This window comes from Triticum urartu, chromosome 1A (genome assembly GCF_056163025.1).
Source record: "Triticum urartu cultivar PI428250 chromosome 1A, HENAU_Tu73, whole genome shotgun sequence".
NCBI classification, from domain to species: Eukaryota; Viridiplantae; Streptophyta; class Magnoliopsida; order Poales; family Poaceae; genus Triticum; species Triticum urartu.
Window position 1 is genome coordinate 12,486,105 of NC_141873.1, and position 17,372 is coordinate 12,503,476.

The 17,372-nt window shown below is 48.5% G+C and overlaps 1 protein-coding gene across 1 annotated transcript; it reads right to left on the reverse strand.

Moving 5' to 3' along the window:
* Window positions 1-2,434: 2,434 nt before the first annotated feature.
* On the reverse strand, window positions 2,435-3,164 carry LOC125534903 (defensin Tk-AMP-D1). The gene is made up of 2 exons (XM_048697979.2): window positions 2,881-3,164; window positions 2,435-2,779 (listed from the first exon to the last, which is right to left on the reverse strand). Exons 1-2 carry the CDS (start codon window positions 2,951-2,953, stop codon window positions 2,601-2,603), a joined length of 252 nt encoding a protein of 83 aa, XP_048553936.1. The 5' UTR covers window positions 2,954-3,164; the 3' UTR covers window positions 2,435-2,600.
* Between the last annotated feature and the right edge of the window lie 14,208 nt (window positions 3,165-17,372).

Below are 17,372 nucleotides of genomic sequence, written 5' to 3' on the forward strand. Positions count from 1 at the left end.
AAGGGGTGGTAGCCGGGCCACTATCCAGACCACTCACGTAAGCCTAACATCAAAAGCCGGAAGCCGAAACACATTCGGAAACCCCAGCCGAGCCACATACCGGGTCTGGGGCATAATCCGGTCAGACGCACTCGTGTGTCGTCACTGCCATCTTCCATATGTCCGTCTTCAGATCAAATTGAGGCTTCTACCTTGTCTGGCCACTCTGCCATTGACGCCACCATGACGCCAAACAGCAACCTCCTCCTGCGCGAGTCCATCTCCGTGCATCGGACGTCGAGCCTCCACAGCGCCATGCCGCCGACATCCGCCGCCATCAATGTGTGAGATGGAGCACCGCTCCACCATCCTCCCAGCCAACACTTACTCCAAAACGACGCCCCCAGGAGAACCAGAACGCGTCGAAGGAAAAGCGGAAGTTTGGGCGAAGAAGGACACGCCGTCGGCAGCTGTCACCGCCCCCAAACAGTGCCCGCCACCACCCAGCCCTTAAGGCGGCGCCTTCAAGAAGGTCGCGGCGCCAAAGACGCCGCCGCCGCCCACCGGAGTTAGGTTTTCACCCGAGAAGCTAGGTGGTGGGGAGTGGAAGGGCAGACCTTGACAGACGTCTCCATGAAGAAATCGGCGCCCGCGGGTGTCGTCGTCGTCGCGGCCGGCCGGAGCCGACCCGGGTTTCCCCCGATCTGGATCCTGACCACCAAAATCGCCCGCATCCCATAGGCAGGCCATACAACACACCCAGGGACCCTCGCAGGAGAAGCGCACCGAGCAGGGAAGAAGGCCAGCAGCCAGATCTGGCGCCGCCAACCGCCAAGGCAGCCACGCGAGGCCCCAGGCCACCGGAGATCCGTCGGCCACCCGACCAGATCGCCGGCACCACGCCAACCCCACTGCCCGCCGCAGGAGACAGGGGGCTTCGCCAGGGGCCGCCGCCCGGATTCGAGACCCTCCGATGCAGATCGGAGCGAAGCCGGCCCCGCCGCCACAGTCCCAGACCGCGCCCCAGGCATGGCCCGGCGGCAGCCTCGTGCGGCGGCAAGGAGAGATGGAGAGAGAGGGAGGTTACGCCGGCGGAAGGGGAATCAACCCCCGAGACGCCCGCTAGGGGCGGCGCGGGGGAGGGGGAGGGGTAACTCGTACATAGTCATATCTTAACCCTATGGGTGGTGCATTTTTATACAGAGTAGTGAAATTACGAAAATGCCCTCGACATGGACACGGGAATTACACGCAGTGGCACGAGATCTTTACGGCGGGGTAACTGTTCATTGCTACAGGAGCTCCTCCTTGATCCGACGGGCGAGGTCGTCCGAAGGCTTGATCCGACGGCCCAGATCCGATCAAGCCACCAGATCTGACGGCCAGGGATCGCGAGCGGTGAGGAGCCGGGAGGTTCACTGGATCTCTTATTTCTTGATGTAAGAATATCAAATTCTAAAAAAAAATATGCATGTATGTAAGAATGTAATATATATATGTAAAATTCTGAAAAACCCGACACGATATACAAATGAAAAAACACCTTCATAATGTAATTAAAACATAAGACAACATTGATAAAATCTAAACAACCGACCGTGACACTCTACTAGGCACGAGTGAGGCACTCTACTAGATATAAAAGAATAAATTCCACGAATGAATAAATTCCACGAATGAAGAATGGCGGGGCGAAGTGGCCTCTAGTATAAAAGATAATAAAAAAGAAATTATTTGCTCCGCTTAATAGACAAGTGGGCTAGATTCGTTTAGTCAATCAACGACGGCAACATAGCGATGATAATTCGAGACACTTGCATGAAGGCTTCCCTCGACAAGTTTAGGCCAGCGTCGCGTCAGTGTCTCTCGTTCTAGCGGCAGCAATAGTGCGTTTGATTCGATGGTCTATTTATTATTATTATTTTAGAGGAGAATGGCGTTTTGGTGGCCGAGCTTCATGGAGGTCTTTAATTTAAAAAAAATTCAAATTCAAATTATATATTTCAAAACTTATTTTTTAAAAATTCAAATTGAAACTATATATTCCAAAAAATTCTGAAAAATATGCGTGTATGTAAGAATGAAACCCACATGTGTGTAAATTTTCATGATGAAATACATTGAAATGTGACCTGTAAAAAAATAAAAACAAATTCATGGCCTGAGAGGATGAATATTATCATGTGTTAAACAACCCTAGATTTGTCTGTTTTACACAGCCCTCATTTCAACATGTTTTGCCCTGAAATTGTACACACATGTGTGTTATGCCTTCATGTATATCTGTAGTTTTTTTTTTCAATTTTTTTTAAATGTAAAAATATGAATTTTGATGAAATTTGAATTTTGAATCTGAAGGCCTCCAGCGAGCTCGGTCACCAAATGCAATTTCCGTATTTTAGAGGTGCTTTGTAATCCTTTTGGAAAGAAAAAAGAGACAAGCCAACTAACTGACTGAATCCAACACAACACAAGTTCACAACAAGGAGAAGCCACATGCATCACCAGTACACATTAACCGCAAACCGATCTTCACCTAAACAGCATGCATGGATGCATGCATGAAGATGAAGAGGCAACACCGATGGAGTCGGAGTACTTTATTTCTGGCCATCCTAAGCTCAGCAGTCCCGCTCGCAGTAGCACTTGCGCTCGACGTGGTGCTGGTTGCACTGCCCGCGGGGGAAGTTCTCGGTGCGGCACACGCTGTCGCAGTTGGTGTCGCTGAAGCAGGCGCCCTTGAACTTGTGGCTCTGCGACTGGCACGTCCGGGCCTCCGCCGTCTTCGTCGTCCCCATCTCTGCAATCCAGCCACGGTACGAGTAATTAAGCCAGCGCCGGTGATTGATTACAGTTTACAGATGCTCGCTGGGAGGAAGGAAGAAAGCTCGGCGGACGCACCTGTGGCGACGAGGAGGAGCACGATGAGGAGGGCGGCGGCCGGCGCGGCGGCCATGCGACGAGGGGACGCCATCTCTCTTCTGCACTTTCTCTTTTGCTTCACCCGAGTGTCAAATCCGAGCTCTCTGCTGCTGCTGCTGCTGCTGCGGGGCCTGGCTGTGTTAATTAGCCAAGCAAAGAGAAGGAGGAGTTTATATAGGCAGGCAGAGAGAGATCAGTGCATATTGGTGTTGGTGGTCGATGGGTGTTGAGAGGTGCTTTATGCTTTGGGTGGTGGCGCGGCTACGTGCTGGCAGTAGAGGAGCGGTGGCCAATATATACTTCCACGTTGCCATGGCAGGTGTCAAGAATCCCCTCCATGCATGCATGCATGGCGACATGTGGTACGTGAGTGAGTGAGTGGAGGTGTCGGCAGGAGACGACGCTTTTGCCTGCGGCGCTGCGTGCAGGATCGACGGTTTGTGCCAGCTTTACTTTACTTGCCCGCCGCCTGCTCACTTCACTTGTTGCGACGAGAGACGCAGATCACGGCTATGGCATCGACACCAACGTGTATGCGGATACCAGAGCTACAAATCATATCACCGGTGAGCTAGACAAATTGACAATAAGAAACAAATACCATGGACCGGATCAAATTCACACTGCAAGCAGTTCTGGTATGGAAATCAATCATATTGGTCCTTCAATTGTTAGAACCCCCATGCAAAATTTGCATCTAAATCAAATTCTACATAAGCCTGAAACTTCAAAAAAATCTTGTCTCAGTTCATAGATTTACTCGTGATAACCGTATTCTAATTGAATTTTATCCTTACTTCTTTTTGTTAAGGACTTGGACACGAGAAGAATACTTCTTAAGGGCGAGTGCGTGGGAGGTCTTTACCAACTCATATCATCGTCATCATCGCTGAATAAACAAGCTTTTGTTGTCATCAAGGCATCCTCTTCAAAGTGGCATAGTAGATTAGGTCACCCCTCATCAGTTATTATTAAACTTATTCTTAGTAGAAATAAGCTTCCTCACACTCATGAGTCTAGTATTGAGTGAATTTGTGATCCATGTCAGCAAGGTAAAAGTCATCAGCTACCATATCATATTTCTATCAGTATCTCCACCGCACCCTTACAACTTGTATTCTCAGATGTTTAGGGGCCAGCTCCTGTTTCAGTTGGTAGACATTCATATTATGTAAGCTTCATTGATTAGTAAATTTACTTGCATCTATCTCTTTAAAAAATGATCTAAAGTGTTTCAAGTTTTCAAGAATTTTCAAAATCTTGTTGAACGAAAACCAAACAGTAAGATCATCGCCATGCAAACTAACTGGGGTGGTGCATACAAGAAACTCAATTCTTTTTCTTTCAGCAACTTGGTATCTCACATAACAGAATGGTTCTGCAGAAAGGAAACATCTCGCTACATTGTTGAGGTAGGGCTAGCCCTACCAGCAAATCCATCCATGCCACTAAAATTTTGGATGAAGCATTCTTGACTCCCACATACCTCATAAATTTGCTTCCTAGCAGAGTCATCAAGTTTGAAACTCCCATTCCACGACTTTTTGGCATTACTCCTGATTATAAATCACTTCTTGCATTTGGTTGTGCATGTTGGCCCAATCTTAGATCAATGCCTGCAAACTTGCCTTTCATTCGAAGCAATGTGCTTCTCTTGGATATAGTCCAATTCATAAAGGGGTCAAATGTCTAGATATCTCTGTCGGTGTCAAAACCAGCGGATTTCGGGTAGGGGTCCCGAACTGTGCGTCTAGGATCGATGGTAACAGCAGGCGGGGGACACGATGTTTACCCAGGTTCGGGCCCTCTCTATGGAGGTAAAACCCTATGTCCTGCTTGATTGATATTGATGAATATGGCTGTTACAAGAGTTGATCTGCCACGAGATCGTAATGGCTAAACCCTAGAAGTCTAGCCTATGTGCGTATGGTAATGAGTATATGTGGTGTCCTTTCCAGACTATCCCCTTCGGTTTATATAGACACCGAGAGGATTTAGGGTTTACAAGGAGTCGGTTACATAAGAAGGAATCTTCGGTTGCCAAGCTTGCCTTCCACGCCAAGTGGAGTCCAATCCGGACACGGTGCAGTCTTCGGCCTTCATGTCTTCACAGCCCATCAGTCCGGCCCATAGATAACAGGCCGGAAGCCCGAGGACCCCTTAGTCCAGGACTCCCTCAGTAGCCCCTGAACCTGGCTTCAATGACAAGGAGTCCGGCACGCAGATTTGTCTTCGACATTGCAAGGCGGGCTCCCCTTTCTCCGAACTCCAAGATAGTCTTCGGATGCAATGATAGTATCCGGGCCTATTGTTGGGGAACGCGACAGAAAACGAAAATTTTCGGTATAGCGAGCACGCCCAGGACCACTATGGAGACTGCATACAAGGTTTGATCTGTTCCGTACCGACTCGAAGCGCAGCGGAAGAAGAGTCGGTGGAGATCGTTGGTGCAGATCCCCGCAGCTAGGATTTACAACCTCCCAACCGCAAGGATGTACTCCCTCGCCGGACAGCCCTTCGGGAGGTGGTCGGACAGTCCCCCGGACGATGTTGCGGACAGCCCTTCGGGAGGACCCTCGAAACTCGAACGGAGACTCGGACAGCCCTTCGGGAGGACACTCGAACAGCCCCTCGGGCAAAAGACCGATACTACGACCTCTCTACGGGGTTGCACACATACGGTGCCAGCTATCCGGTAGGGCTTCGCCGTCTAGAACTAGTTCCTGCCAGAACCCAGACAGCCTTACGGCTCTACGAAACTCTTTTCGTGGGAGGGAGAGAAGAAGCCAGATAATGCATGGAATGTGTATGAGAGCAAGGGGATGAGCTTTGGGCTGCCCACTCCTCCTCTATTTATAGGAAAGCCAAGGGGTAGGGATGGCCCACAAAAACCCAAAATGCCCATGCAAATGTCACACATGAAGGGCATAATGGGGAGGGAAGTGGAGCTCCATGGAGCCCCACACATGTGGCCGGTCAACCCCCTTGGGGGGCCCCCATGAGGAGCATGCTTGGCCCCCAAGCCCTTCTAGAAGCCTTTTGGAAATATCCCAAAAGGTGACTCACCATAAAATATCCCAAAAAGCACTTTCACTATTCACGACGACATTTTTCAGCGTCCGTTCGAACTGAAAATATTTATGTGGGCTTAGAACATTTCCTGTACCCACCATAATAATTTTCAACGCGTTCCGAAACAATTCCGGTTTTAGTGATTTTCATCTGCGAAACACATCTGAAGTGGCTCCGGCAGCTCCGGAACATTTCCGGTTTTTATCTCAGAAAATTCCAAAAAGCTTCCAGAATGATTCTGGCACCCTCCAAGAATTATCAGGCATTTGCCGAAACCAATTTGACTTAATGGTATATCCCGAAACAACTTTTCGGTATCATTGAAACTCATCCGATGACCTCTCTCTACGGTACGATTCCGCTGTCCGAAACTTTTCCGGTGTCCGAAACTTTTTCGGTGATTTTCTCTCAGACTCCCTGTCTAGTATTCAGCAGATAGATGACCCTTAAGCGTGTGACCCTATAGGTTCGGTGAAGTATAGACATGACCTGGAACCTCTTCCGATCAATGATCAACATCGGAGCCGTGGACACCCGTATTGACCCCTATACCCACACGAATGAATATTCGAGTGAACCTCCAGTTACCTTGAGCTATTCCTGTTGCTTCGCGATATGTCACAAACACCCGAGGTGAGATTTATTGCATTCCTGTGGATCAACAATTTGTCCACCATGCAAGTTACCTCGTTACCGGTTTTGTTCTCTTTTCTCGTTTCCATGTTTCAGCATCCCAGTGATCAAATCACAATGTGTCTGGCCAGACGATGATGGATACCGTTACACCGAGAGGGCCCGAGGGGGAAAGAAGTGGGGAGGGAGAGGGAAAGGGGGGCGCCGCCCCCCCTCTCCTAGTCCAATTCGGACCAGGGTGAGGAGGCGCGCGGCCCACCTTTGGCTGCCCCTCTCTCTCTCCACTAAGGCCCATATGGCCCATTACTTCTCCCGGGGGGGTTCCGGTAACCCTCCGGCTCTCCGGTTTTCTCCGAAATCACCCGGAACACTTCCGGTGTCCGAATATAGCCGTCCAATATATCAATCTTTATGTCTCGACCATTTCGAGACTCCTCGTCATGTTCGTGATCACATCCGGGACTCCGAACTAACTTCGGTACATCAAAACTCATAAACTCATAATATAACTGTCATCGAAACCTTAAGCGTGCGGACCCTACGGGTTCGAGAACAATGTAGACATGACCGAGACACGTCTCCGGTCAATAACCAATAGCAGAACCTGGATGCTCATATTGGCTCCTACATATTCTACGAAGATCTTTATCGGTCAGACCGCATAACAACATACGTTGTTCTCTTTGTCATCGGTATGTTACTTGCCCGAGATTCGATCGTCAGTATCTCAATACCTAGTTCAATCTCGTTACCGGCAAGTCCCTTTACTCGTTCCGTAATACATCATCTCGCAACTAACTCATTAGTTGCAATGCTTGCAAGGCTTATGTGATGTGTATTACCGAGAGGGCCCAGAGATACCTCTCCGACAATCGGATTGACAAATCCTAATCTTGAAATACGCCAACCCAACATGTACCTTTGGAGACACCTGTAGAGCACCTTTATAATCACCCATTTACGTTGTGACGTTTGGTAGCACACAAAGTGTTCCTCCGGCAAACGGGAGTTGCATAATCTCATAGTCATAGGAACATGTATAAGTCATGAAGAAAGCAATAGCAACATACTAAACGATCGGGTGCTAAGCTAATGGAATGGGTCATGTCAATCAGATCATTCACCTAATGATGTGATCCCGTTAATCAAATAACAACTCCTTGTTCATGGTTAGGAAACATAACCATCTTTGATTAACGAGCTAGTCAAGTAGAGGCATACTAGTGACACTCTGTTTGTCTATGTATTCACACATGTATTATGTTTCTGGTTAATACAATTCTAGCATGAATAATAAACATTTATCATGATATAAGGAAATAAATAATAACTTTATTATTGCCTCTAGGGCATATTTCCTTCAGTGACACGGCGCACCCCGAAAAGATAGGTGCCGTGACGGTGCTACACTTGGGAGAACACTATCTACTTGATATCTTTAAGTGAGAGATCACCCTAATAAAAGCGACTACCGCGCAATCAAGAAGGGTGCATCATAGGGGATAAACATCTCAGGCAATTCATAATTAGCATGATATGGTATAGCCCTTTCTGACGGAGAAGTCTTTCAATTCTTCGTCTTCGACATTTGCGTCGGTGTTCACCTTCGCGAAGATTGCCACCACCTTGTCGATGCACCAGATAATATTGCTATCTCTATAGCTAATAAAATAAGTGCATTACTTAAGGTTGACACGCATGTCATTAAAGTGCAATCATATGGCTCCAGCCATCATGCCGAATCATGACACGCAGGTCATGTTAATTACATCATATAGTCATCTCATACATAATCAAATTGAATATGAGCATTGCTATACCACATCATATGCACATCCTGCAAAACCAAGTTAGACGCCTCTAATCGGTTTATGCAAAATTTTATTTTACGTGGCTTCTAAGGTTTTGACTTAAACCGCAGCTACCAACGCTTTATCATCAAGTATGATTATTCAAGTTGCTATATTAACATCTCGGGGTGTATGAAACACGAGATAATTAAATCTCGAGCCCCATACTAAACTTCGTCATACGCATGACCCCCGTGCATATCATATCTGCAATGCCCTTTCATCTGCGAATTTCATCTTTCTTTTGACTATGGCAGAACCCAAAGAACTGATAGCGCTTCCATGATCAATCAGGATCACGGATTGCCAGAACTTTGTCAAATTCTACCATGCTGTCTCGAGATTGAGCAAACGCAAATTCTAGGGAAGCAACAAGAACGTCGGGTAACTGATTTCATCTGTCACCCACATAAATAATTTTCGGCAATAGATCTCATCTATTCCAAAATTATATTATGCAATACCCATACATCTCCATGTATTCTAGATCGTAACCTGCATCTACGCATAGCACGACTCTTGATGCCACTGTTGGGGAACGCGACAGAAAACGAAAAATTTCGGTATAGCGAGCACGCCCAGGACCACTATGGAGACTGCATACAAGGTTTGATCTGTTCCGTACCGACTCGAAGTGCAGCGGAAGAAGAGTCGGTGGAGATCGTTGGTGTAGATCCCCGCAGCTAGGATTTACAACCTCCCAACCGCAAGGATGTACTCCCTCGCCGGACAGCCCTTCGGGAGGCGGTCGGACAGTCCCCCGGACGATGTCGCGGACAGCCCTCCGGGAGGACCCTCGAAACTCGAACGGAGACTCGGACAGCCCTTCGGGAGGACACTCGAACAGCCCCTCGGGCAAAAGACCGATACTACGACCTCTCTACGGGGTTGCACACATACGGTGCCAGCTATCCGGTAGGGCTTCGCCGTCCAGAACTAGTTCCTACCGGAACCCAGACAGCCTTACGGCTCTACGAAACTCTTTTCATGGGAGGGAGAGAAGAAGCCAGATAATGCATGGCATGTGTATGAGAGCAAGGGGATGAGCTTTGGGCTGCCCACTCCTCCTCTATTTATAGGAAAGCCAAGGGGTAGGGATGGCCCACAAAAACCCAAAATGCCCATGCAAATGTCACACATGAAGGGCATAATGGGGAGGGAAGTGGAGCTCCATGGAGCCCCACACATGTGGCCGGCCAACCCCCTTGGGGGGCCCCATGAGGAGCATGCTTGGCCCCAAGCCCTTCTAGAAGCCTTTTGGAAATATCCCAAAAGGTGACTCACCATAAAATATCCCAAAAAGCACTTTCACTATTCACGACGACATTTTTCAGCGTCCGTTCGAACTGAAAATATTTATGTGGGCTTAGAACATTTCCAGTACCCACCATAATAATTTTCAATGCGTTCCGAAACAATTCCGGTTTTAGTGATTTTCATCTGCGAAACGCATCTGAAGTGGCTCCGGCAGCTCCGGAACATTTCCGGTTTTTATCTCAGAAAATTCCAAAAAGCTTCCAGAATGATTCTGGCACCCTCCAAGAATTATCAGGCATTTGCCGAAACCAATTTGACTTAATGGTATATCCCGAAACAACTTTTCGGTATCATTGAAACTCATCCGATGACCTCTCTCTGCGGTACGATTCCGCTGTCCGAAACTTTTCCGGTGTCCGAAACTTTTTCGGTGATTTTCTCTCAGACTCCCTGTCTAGTATTCAGCAGATAGATGACCCTTAAGCGTGTGACCCTATAGGTTCGGTGAAGTATAGACATGACCTGGAACCTCTTCCGATCAATGATCAACATCGGAGCCGTGGACACCCGTATTGACCCCTATACCCACATGAATGAATATTCGAGTGAACCTCCAGTTGCCTTGAGCTATTCCTGTTGCTTCGCGATATGTCACAAACACCCGAGGTGAGATTTATTGCATTCCTGTGGATCAACAATTTGTCCACCATGCAAGTTACCTCGTTACCGGTTTTGTTCTCTTTTCTCGTTTCCGTGTTCCGGCATCCCAGTGATCAAATCACAATGTGTCTGGCCAGACGATGATGGATACCGTTACACCGAGAGGGCCCGAGTATATCTCTCCATCGTCGGAGGAGAAAATCCCAATCTTGAGCTATCTCGTTACTTGCCATACTTTTCCGTGAACCCGTAAGCCGCCGTAATAGCCACCCAGTTACGGATGACGTTTAACATACCCCAAAGTTCACGAAGCAAGTATGAAGGAACTCGATACTCTCATGGTCTAAGGAATTATGCAAACATTGACTTCTCTGTGTTATTAACCATTAACTTGTGACGAATGTATCTCATAGCATAACATCAAATTGGGTCGATACAACACAAGTGTTCTACTAATAATTGTGCCCTCAAAATTGCCGGCATAGTCATGCCCATGATCAGGAAAACAGGATCATCATGCAATACTTGAGCCAGTCATAGAGGCTTGACTAGGAATACATTTTACCGTTTATTATCCCACACGTGCACATGAGTTTCCCTCCAAGCCTCGTTTATTTGCAGACTCGAGAATCATTGCAGTTATAGCATGGAACATAAACCTTCATTACAAACCAGGAGATACAAAATAACTGATATTACTGCCTCTAGGGCATATCTCCTACACCTATCACACACACAACCGCAGAGAGAATATAATATTCGCATGAATCTAATCTGTTGACAGCTTTTTTCCAACACGACATCGCGTCTGTCCGGTTATAATTTCGAACCGTTTTTCTTCAGCCAATCCACGCTACGAGGCATGGTTGCTACTAGCACGTCTTGTCAAAACAGAGATCGTGCCCCCTTATTGCGGGATGCTCATTAATGCGGGCGTAGGTAACCCAACCGTCCCCTGGGTACAACTCCTTGGCGACAGGTAAGTTTAGAGACCCAGGGGGAAACGTTCGGTATTCGGGACCTTTATATAGAGATCCTAGTCTCGTCTTCTTCCCTTGCGCTCGCTGCTTCCTCAACCCCGACCACCCCAAGTTCCAACCCTCGGGTTCCAATCGCCACCAGCCTTAGTCATGTCTGGATCCAGCCGTCAGGGCCGGTGGGTGGCTTCTTCTGTCACAGAGGAGGATATTGCGAAGCTCCGCATAGCGAGGTATCTGACCCCAAAAATCTTTCATCGGCTTCCGGCACAAGGGCAAGTCATACCGACCCCCAGAACTGGTGAGAGGGTAGTATTTGTATCCCACTTCCTTCACGGGCTAGGGTTCTCGCTTAACCCCTTTGTCCGGGGGCTCATGTTCTACTATGGGCTAGATTTCCACGATATGGCCTCGGACTGTTCTCCTCATCTCGACATTTATCGTCACGTGTGAGGCCTTACTCCGGACTCCTCCGCACTTTGGTTTGTGGCTCAAGACCTTTGATGTGAGGCTGCAGGTGGCAGAGAAGGAGCAGGAAGAGTGCGGCAGCGTCACAATAGGCGAGGTGGCCGGCGCGGTTTGGCCCGAAGGATCGTTCGCCAAATCTTCCAATCTTATGGCAGCAGGGGTGGTTTTATATCAACGAGCCGCGGGGCCCCAAGTGGGCGGCCACACCTGCGTTCCGACACGGCCCTCCAACTCAGCTCGCTTCATGGGTCAATAAGGGATTGGACTGGGCATCCGTTGATGAAGTGCAGACTCTGCAAGGTCGCATCCGAAGCCTTACCGAGAAGGGCATCGATCTTGTGAACGTTGTCCAAGTAATGCTGGTCCACCGGATCCTGCCATGTCAGCGGCGGCCTCTTCGTATGTGGGAGTTTAACCTAGAAGGGCGGCGGACCCTACAACACTTCTTCGGCACTACGCACGAAGGAATCTGGAAATTGTATTTTTGGGAACGAGGGCAATGGTCGGACACTACCGAAGATGTTGGCCTTGACTGCAATCGTCCAGCTACTTCGGTAAGTACTCGAGCACCTTCCATTCAAGCATCTTTTAACGAGATATTGAACAACCCGTCCCTGTTCAGGACTGGATAAAGAAAGCAGTGCTAATCTAGTGTCCGGCGCCTCTTCCCAAAGACCCTGCGACCGCCCTGCCGACGAGAATGTTGAATCCGGCATCGTACCAAGTGGCTGCGTTCGGGGAAACCGAAATCCTTTTTCCCAAGGGAAAGGGTGCAGAGGGAGTCCTCCATGGCAAGAAAAGGGTTGCTTCCGAAGATCAGGAGGGGAAGCCTTCCAAGAGAGGAAAAAGCCATCGTCGAGCGGCTTGGGCCGGGCGAGTAAGGTTGCCATAGTGCTTGATGACGAGGACGAACCTCGAGGCAAACCGTAAGTGAAGCTGGGGCATTTTGAACGTACCTCGTTCTTTTCCCACTAGTGAAGTGATCGTATGTTCATCCACGCAGGTTAACGCCTGGTGTTTCTCAATCGTCCTCCTCCTCGGGAGATCTTCTTCCAGAGATGATGGAGAGTGACACGCTCCTCCGGCCTCATCACCCAACAGAGGAGATGATACTGAGGTATCGTCCCGAAGGGCGCCCGAAGGCGGTGCCTCTGTCACTCGAGGTTCCGGGATCGAGACTGGCGTCCCCGAACCGTCCGGTTTACAGCCGGAGGCGGTTCTGGAGGCAAGCAAGCGGGTTCCTTCAATGGAATGCCGTACTTCGACGGTGGTTTCCGAAGATCCAGGAGTGCCGGAAATGCTGACGGACATGCTACGACGAGCGTCCATTTCAGAAGAGCACCGTTCCTTGATGTTTATGGTGGTCGAAAGGGTTCTATCCGCGAAGAGTGGATTGAACGAGGCCTTCACGAGCCTTCTAAGAGGTTTGAGGTTTGTGATGTAGCTTTGTCAATTGAATTTCATTGACAGAATGCACCTGTTGTATACGCAGTAGCCCCTGAGACTCGGATTGTCTTCCGAAGGGAGCGATCAGAGGATCAAAGAGATATGCTCAGGTAATAACCTTGGTTTAATTTGAAATACAGGCTGCTTCCCCTCCCGTGGCTGCCCGGAATACGGAAGTGGCCGAACTGCAGCGTAAGCTGGATATTGCGGAGGATGATGTTGCGTTGATCAACAGGTGTCTTGATGACTCGCAAGTTATGTATTTCGAGCATTCTTTACACCAGTGTGCTTGATGCGGGAAAGAGCTTTATATGAAATGTGCATGAAATGCAGATGGTGCTGCCACCATGGAAGCTCTTCGGGTGGAGCTAATCCTGGCCAAGGAGCGGGCCCAGTTTAGTGATGCTGCTGCTGAAGGAGCATCGGTTGAACTGCAGGCCGAACAAGTTGCGTGATGCCAGGGCGAGGAGAAGATATCCACGATGACACTCGCTTTGGAGAATGCTACTGGCCGCTGCAAATTTCTTGAGAAGGAGAATAAAGCCTTAACGGCTGAACTGGACAAGGCCCGACAGGGGCGAGAGAAGCGCGATCAGAGTCCAGAGCACTCCGTGAGGAGGTTCGACAGGCGAAAGAGATATTGGCTGGAAAGCCTTTTCTGCTGCAGACTAAGTTCAGTGACCCGAACTATGCTCAGCTGAACCAAGTGTGGAGTTCTTCAGACGAGTATTTGGACTTGCCGAAGAGTTCTTCCGATGCAGCATGGTATTACCAAGCGCAAGCTGGATATGCAACAGAGAAGTTTTTTTGGTCACAGTTTGGTGTGTCAAAGTGCCCGCTGCTGCTCAATGAACAGATGTCCCAATGGGCTGAATTTCATAGGGTATCTGGCGCTGCCATGAAGGATGTCATAGTCCGGCTATGGCCGACCGATCCTGTGTCGAATAACTATTTTGGTTTGGTGCAGAAGCTTGTCGATGCTGTGAAGCGATCGGCATGCATTGAAGGTGCACGAATGGCCCTTGCCTGAGTCAAGTCATTCTAGGGGAAGATGAAGGCCATCGATGTCGCAACGAAGGGTCCGCCCAAAGGCGAGGACAGTCCACACCCAGAGCATTATTTTGAAGACGTCCTGGAGGCCGCTCGCTTGATTGAGGGCCAATGCTCGAAGAAAATAATGTTCGAGTGAGGTGTATGATGATTGTAAAAGACAACTTTATAGTTAATCTATTTATGTTTTGCTCGAAAAGCTTGAATTCCTCCTACGCGGTCGTTTTAATATAATCTGGAAGTTTTCCAGTCGTCGGCTTCAGCCCCCTCGTGGGAAGTACGGGGGTGTTCGGAAAAGCATTTAATCACTTTTTATCCAATGTCTTGGTCCATGAAGGAGGTGATAATGCGGCGAATCAGGCAATCGGACTATAAGGCGTTAACACTTTCACTTAACCATAGGAGTTTTATGATGGGGCTATGACATAGCCCTTGGTATGTATGCGGCGTGTGGTGCCTTACATATCTGATCTGAAAAAGATCCCTCGTATTACACAGAGAATCGCTAAAGATTCCAATAAGTCGTCAAGTGGTTGACCAGCTCTCGCCGCATCATGACAGCCAGTTTTTGGCTTTCTCTACTGAGGTGCTCATCCAGTCTAGGCCAGGGCACAATCGCAGTAGTTCTCCCTTTACTACCCTAGCCGATAGAGTGGAACGTAGGGTAGCAAACATAGGAGCCGGGCAACCCAACTATTGACCCAAGACAATGATTCGGAGCTGATGCATATAAGGCCAAACTTGTGACGCCGAAGTACGCTATAGAGCTGTTCGGACTTTTACTGGCAACTCATTTGTTCCCATGCCGAGCCCCTGGCAGGGTGTGCCGAGGTGCATCTGCAAAGCAGCCGTTGAGGCCGTACTTTATTGTTGAAAGGGTATGAGAGTTTGGCTCGGGTGAGGCTTACTGAGAACAGAGCGATGTGCCAATGATAAATTTATAGCGTACTTTATTGTTGAAACCATGGACCCGGCTATTTGGCATGCTTGTGGTCGCGATCAGAGGAAAATGGGCATAGTATAGGCTCGGAGTAAAGAGTGCGGTCTACAAAAGGTAATTTTGGACCTCCTGTCGCACGTCTGTGTAGCCCATCCTCGGGGGGGGGGGGATCCTTAACGTAAGTAACCCCTTAGGTGAGTGTATGGATCCGAACTCCGATAGATTCCGCTGTAGATGCTTTCCAGTTGGTCACCTGTTCTTTAAACATGATACAGAAAAAAAATGAGAAAAACATATAAAAAACGTTACGGGAATGCTTGTAAGGTTGTCCTTGTTGTGCTTCCGCCGATGCCCATGGTATCTTGAGTGCGCAGTGATGTGCACGTGGTGCAAATTTCACTAGTACGGTGGGTGGGTGGCGGGAGCCGAACTGCTATTTATGTTCCGGGAGTGGTCGAACGTCGGAGGGGAACTTTTTCTGGCCCCTGGTGTTCTGCTGGCGAGCCGATCCGTCGTCTTTGTCACCCGGTGGCCTCCTCCCCTTGTGATCAGTGTTAAGCTTGGCTGCCTGCTGGAAGACCCAACAGTTACGGTTCATATGATTAGCTGGCCTATCAGGGAGACCGTGAATCTGACAAGGTCAGTCCAATATCCTGTCAAGGGTGGATGGTCCATCCTGGTTTGCCTTTAGTGTCTTCTTCCGTTGACCGGGCTTCGGATTGTGAAATCCGGCATTCAACGCTGTGTCGCGTATGTTGTTATGTTCGGTTCGTCGTGGCTTGCCGTTGCCATCTCGGATTTTGGAAGTGCCCGGGCCACTGGCATTGTTGCTTTTACGAGCAAGCCAGTTGTCTTCTCCCACGCAGAAGCGGTTCATTAGAGCGGTGAGGGATGTCATGGATTTGGGTCCTTCCTGGCCGAGGTGACGCGCGAGCCATTCATCCCGGATGCTATGTTTGAAGGTCGCGAGGGCTTCTGCGTCCGGACAGTCGACAATTTGGTTCTTTTTGACTAAGAACCTGGTCCAGAGCTCCCTAGCCGACTCACCGGGCTCCTGGACAATGTGACTTAAGTCATCAGCGCATAATGGCCGGACATATGTTCCCTGGAAGTTGCCTCGAAAGGCATCTTCCAAATATTCCCGGTTGCCAATAGAATTTTTTGGCAAAATGTTTAGCCAGTACCGAGCTGGCCCTTTAAGCTTGAGAGGTAGGTATTTAATGCCATGGAGGTCGTCTCTGCGGGCCATGTGAATATGGAGGAGGTAATCCTCGATCCATACCGCGGGGTTTGTTGTCCCATCATATGATTCGATGTTAATGGGTTTAAACCCGTCTAGAAATTCTTGTTCCATTACTTCGTCCGTGAAGCAGAGGGGGTGTGCGGCTCTGAAGGAAATATGCCCTAGAGGCAATAATAAAGTTATTATTTATTTCCTTATATCATGATAAATGTTTATTATTCATGCTAGAATTGTATTAACCGGAAACATGATACATGTGTGAATACATAGACAAACAGAGTGTCACTAGTATGCCTCTACTTGACTAGCTCGTTGATCAAAGATGGTTATGTTTCCTAGCCATAGACAAAGAGTTGTCATTTGATTAACGGGATCACACCATTAGGAGAATGATGTGATTGACTTGACCCATTCCGTTAGCTTAGCACTTGATCGTTTAGTTTCTTGCTATTGCTTTCTTCATGACTTATACATGTTCCTATGACTATGAGATTATGCAACTCCCATTTACCGGAGGAACACTTTGTGTGCCACCAAACGTCACAACGTAACTGGGTGATTATTGGAAGTGCGTTATATCGACTAGAGGGGGGGGGGGTGAATAGGCGATTTTTATGAAAGTCTTCAAAACGTGGAAGTTATGAAGACAAACAGTAGAGATATGCCTATTACTATGCAGCGGAAGTTAGACTACACTAGGCAAGCCATGGTCAAGTATCATCAGAGTGAAAGCACAGTGACAAATAGCTGTAGTGTAATTAGGATCAGGTAGGAAGATACTATGAAGCCAAACAGATCATACACTCACGTTGTGAAGACAAAAGATAGAACAGACACACAATGACTTCACAATGAGTGATCAGTAAGTAAAAGGA

What these genes read in the sequence shown, in the direction of transcription:
- LOC125534903 (XM_048697979.2), bottom strand. Translation starts at nt 2,953, where the DNA reads ATGGCGTCCCCTCGTCGCATGGCCGCCGCGCCGGCCGCCGCCCTCCTC. An exon ending in GCTCCTCCTCGTCGCCACAG is followed by an intron (nt 2,780 to 2,880) that starts GTGCGTCCGCCG and finishes GCTGGATTGCAG; the next exon opens with AGATGGGGACGACGAAGACG.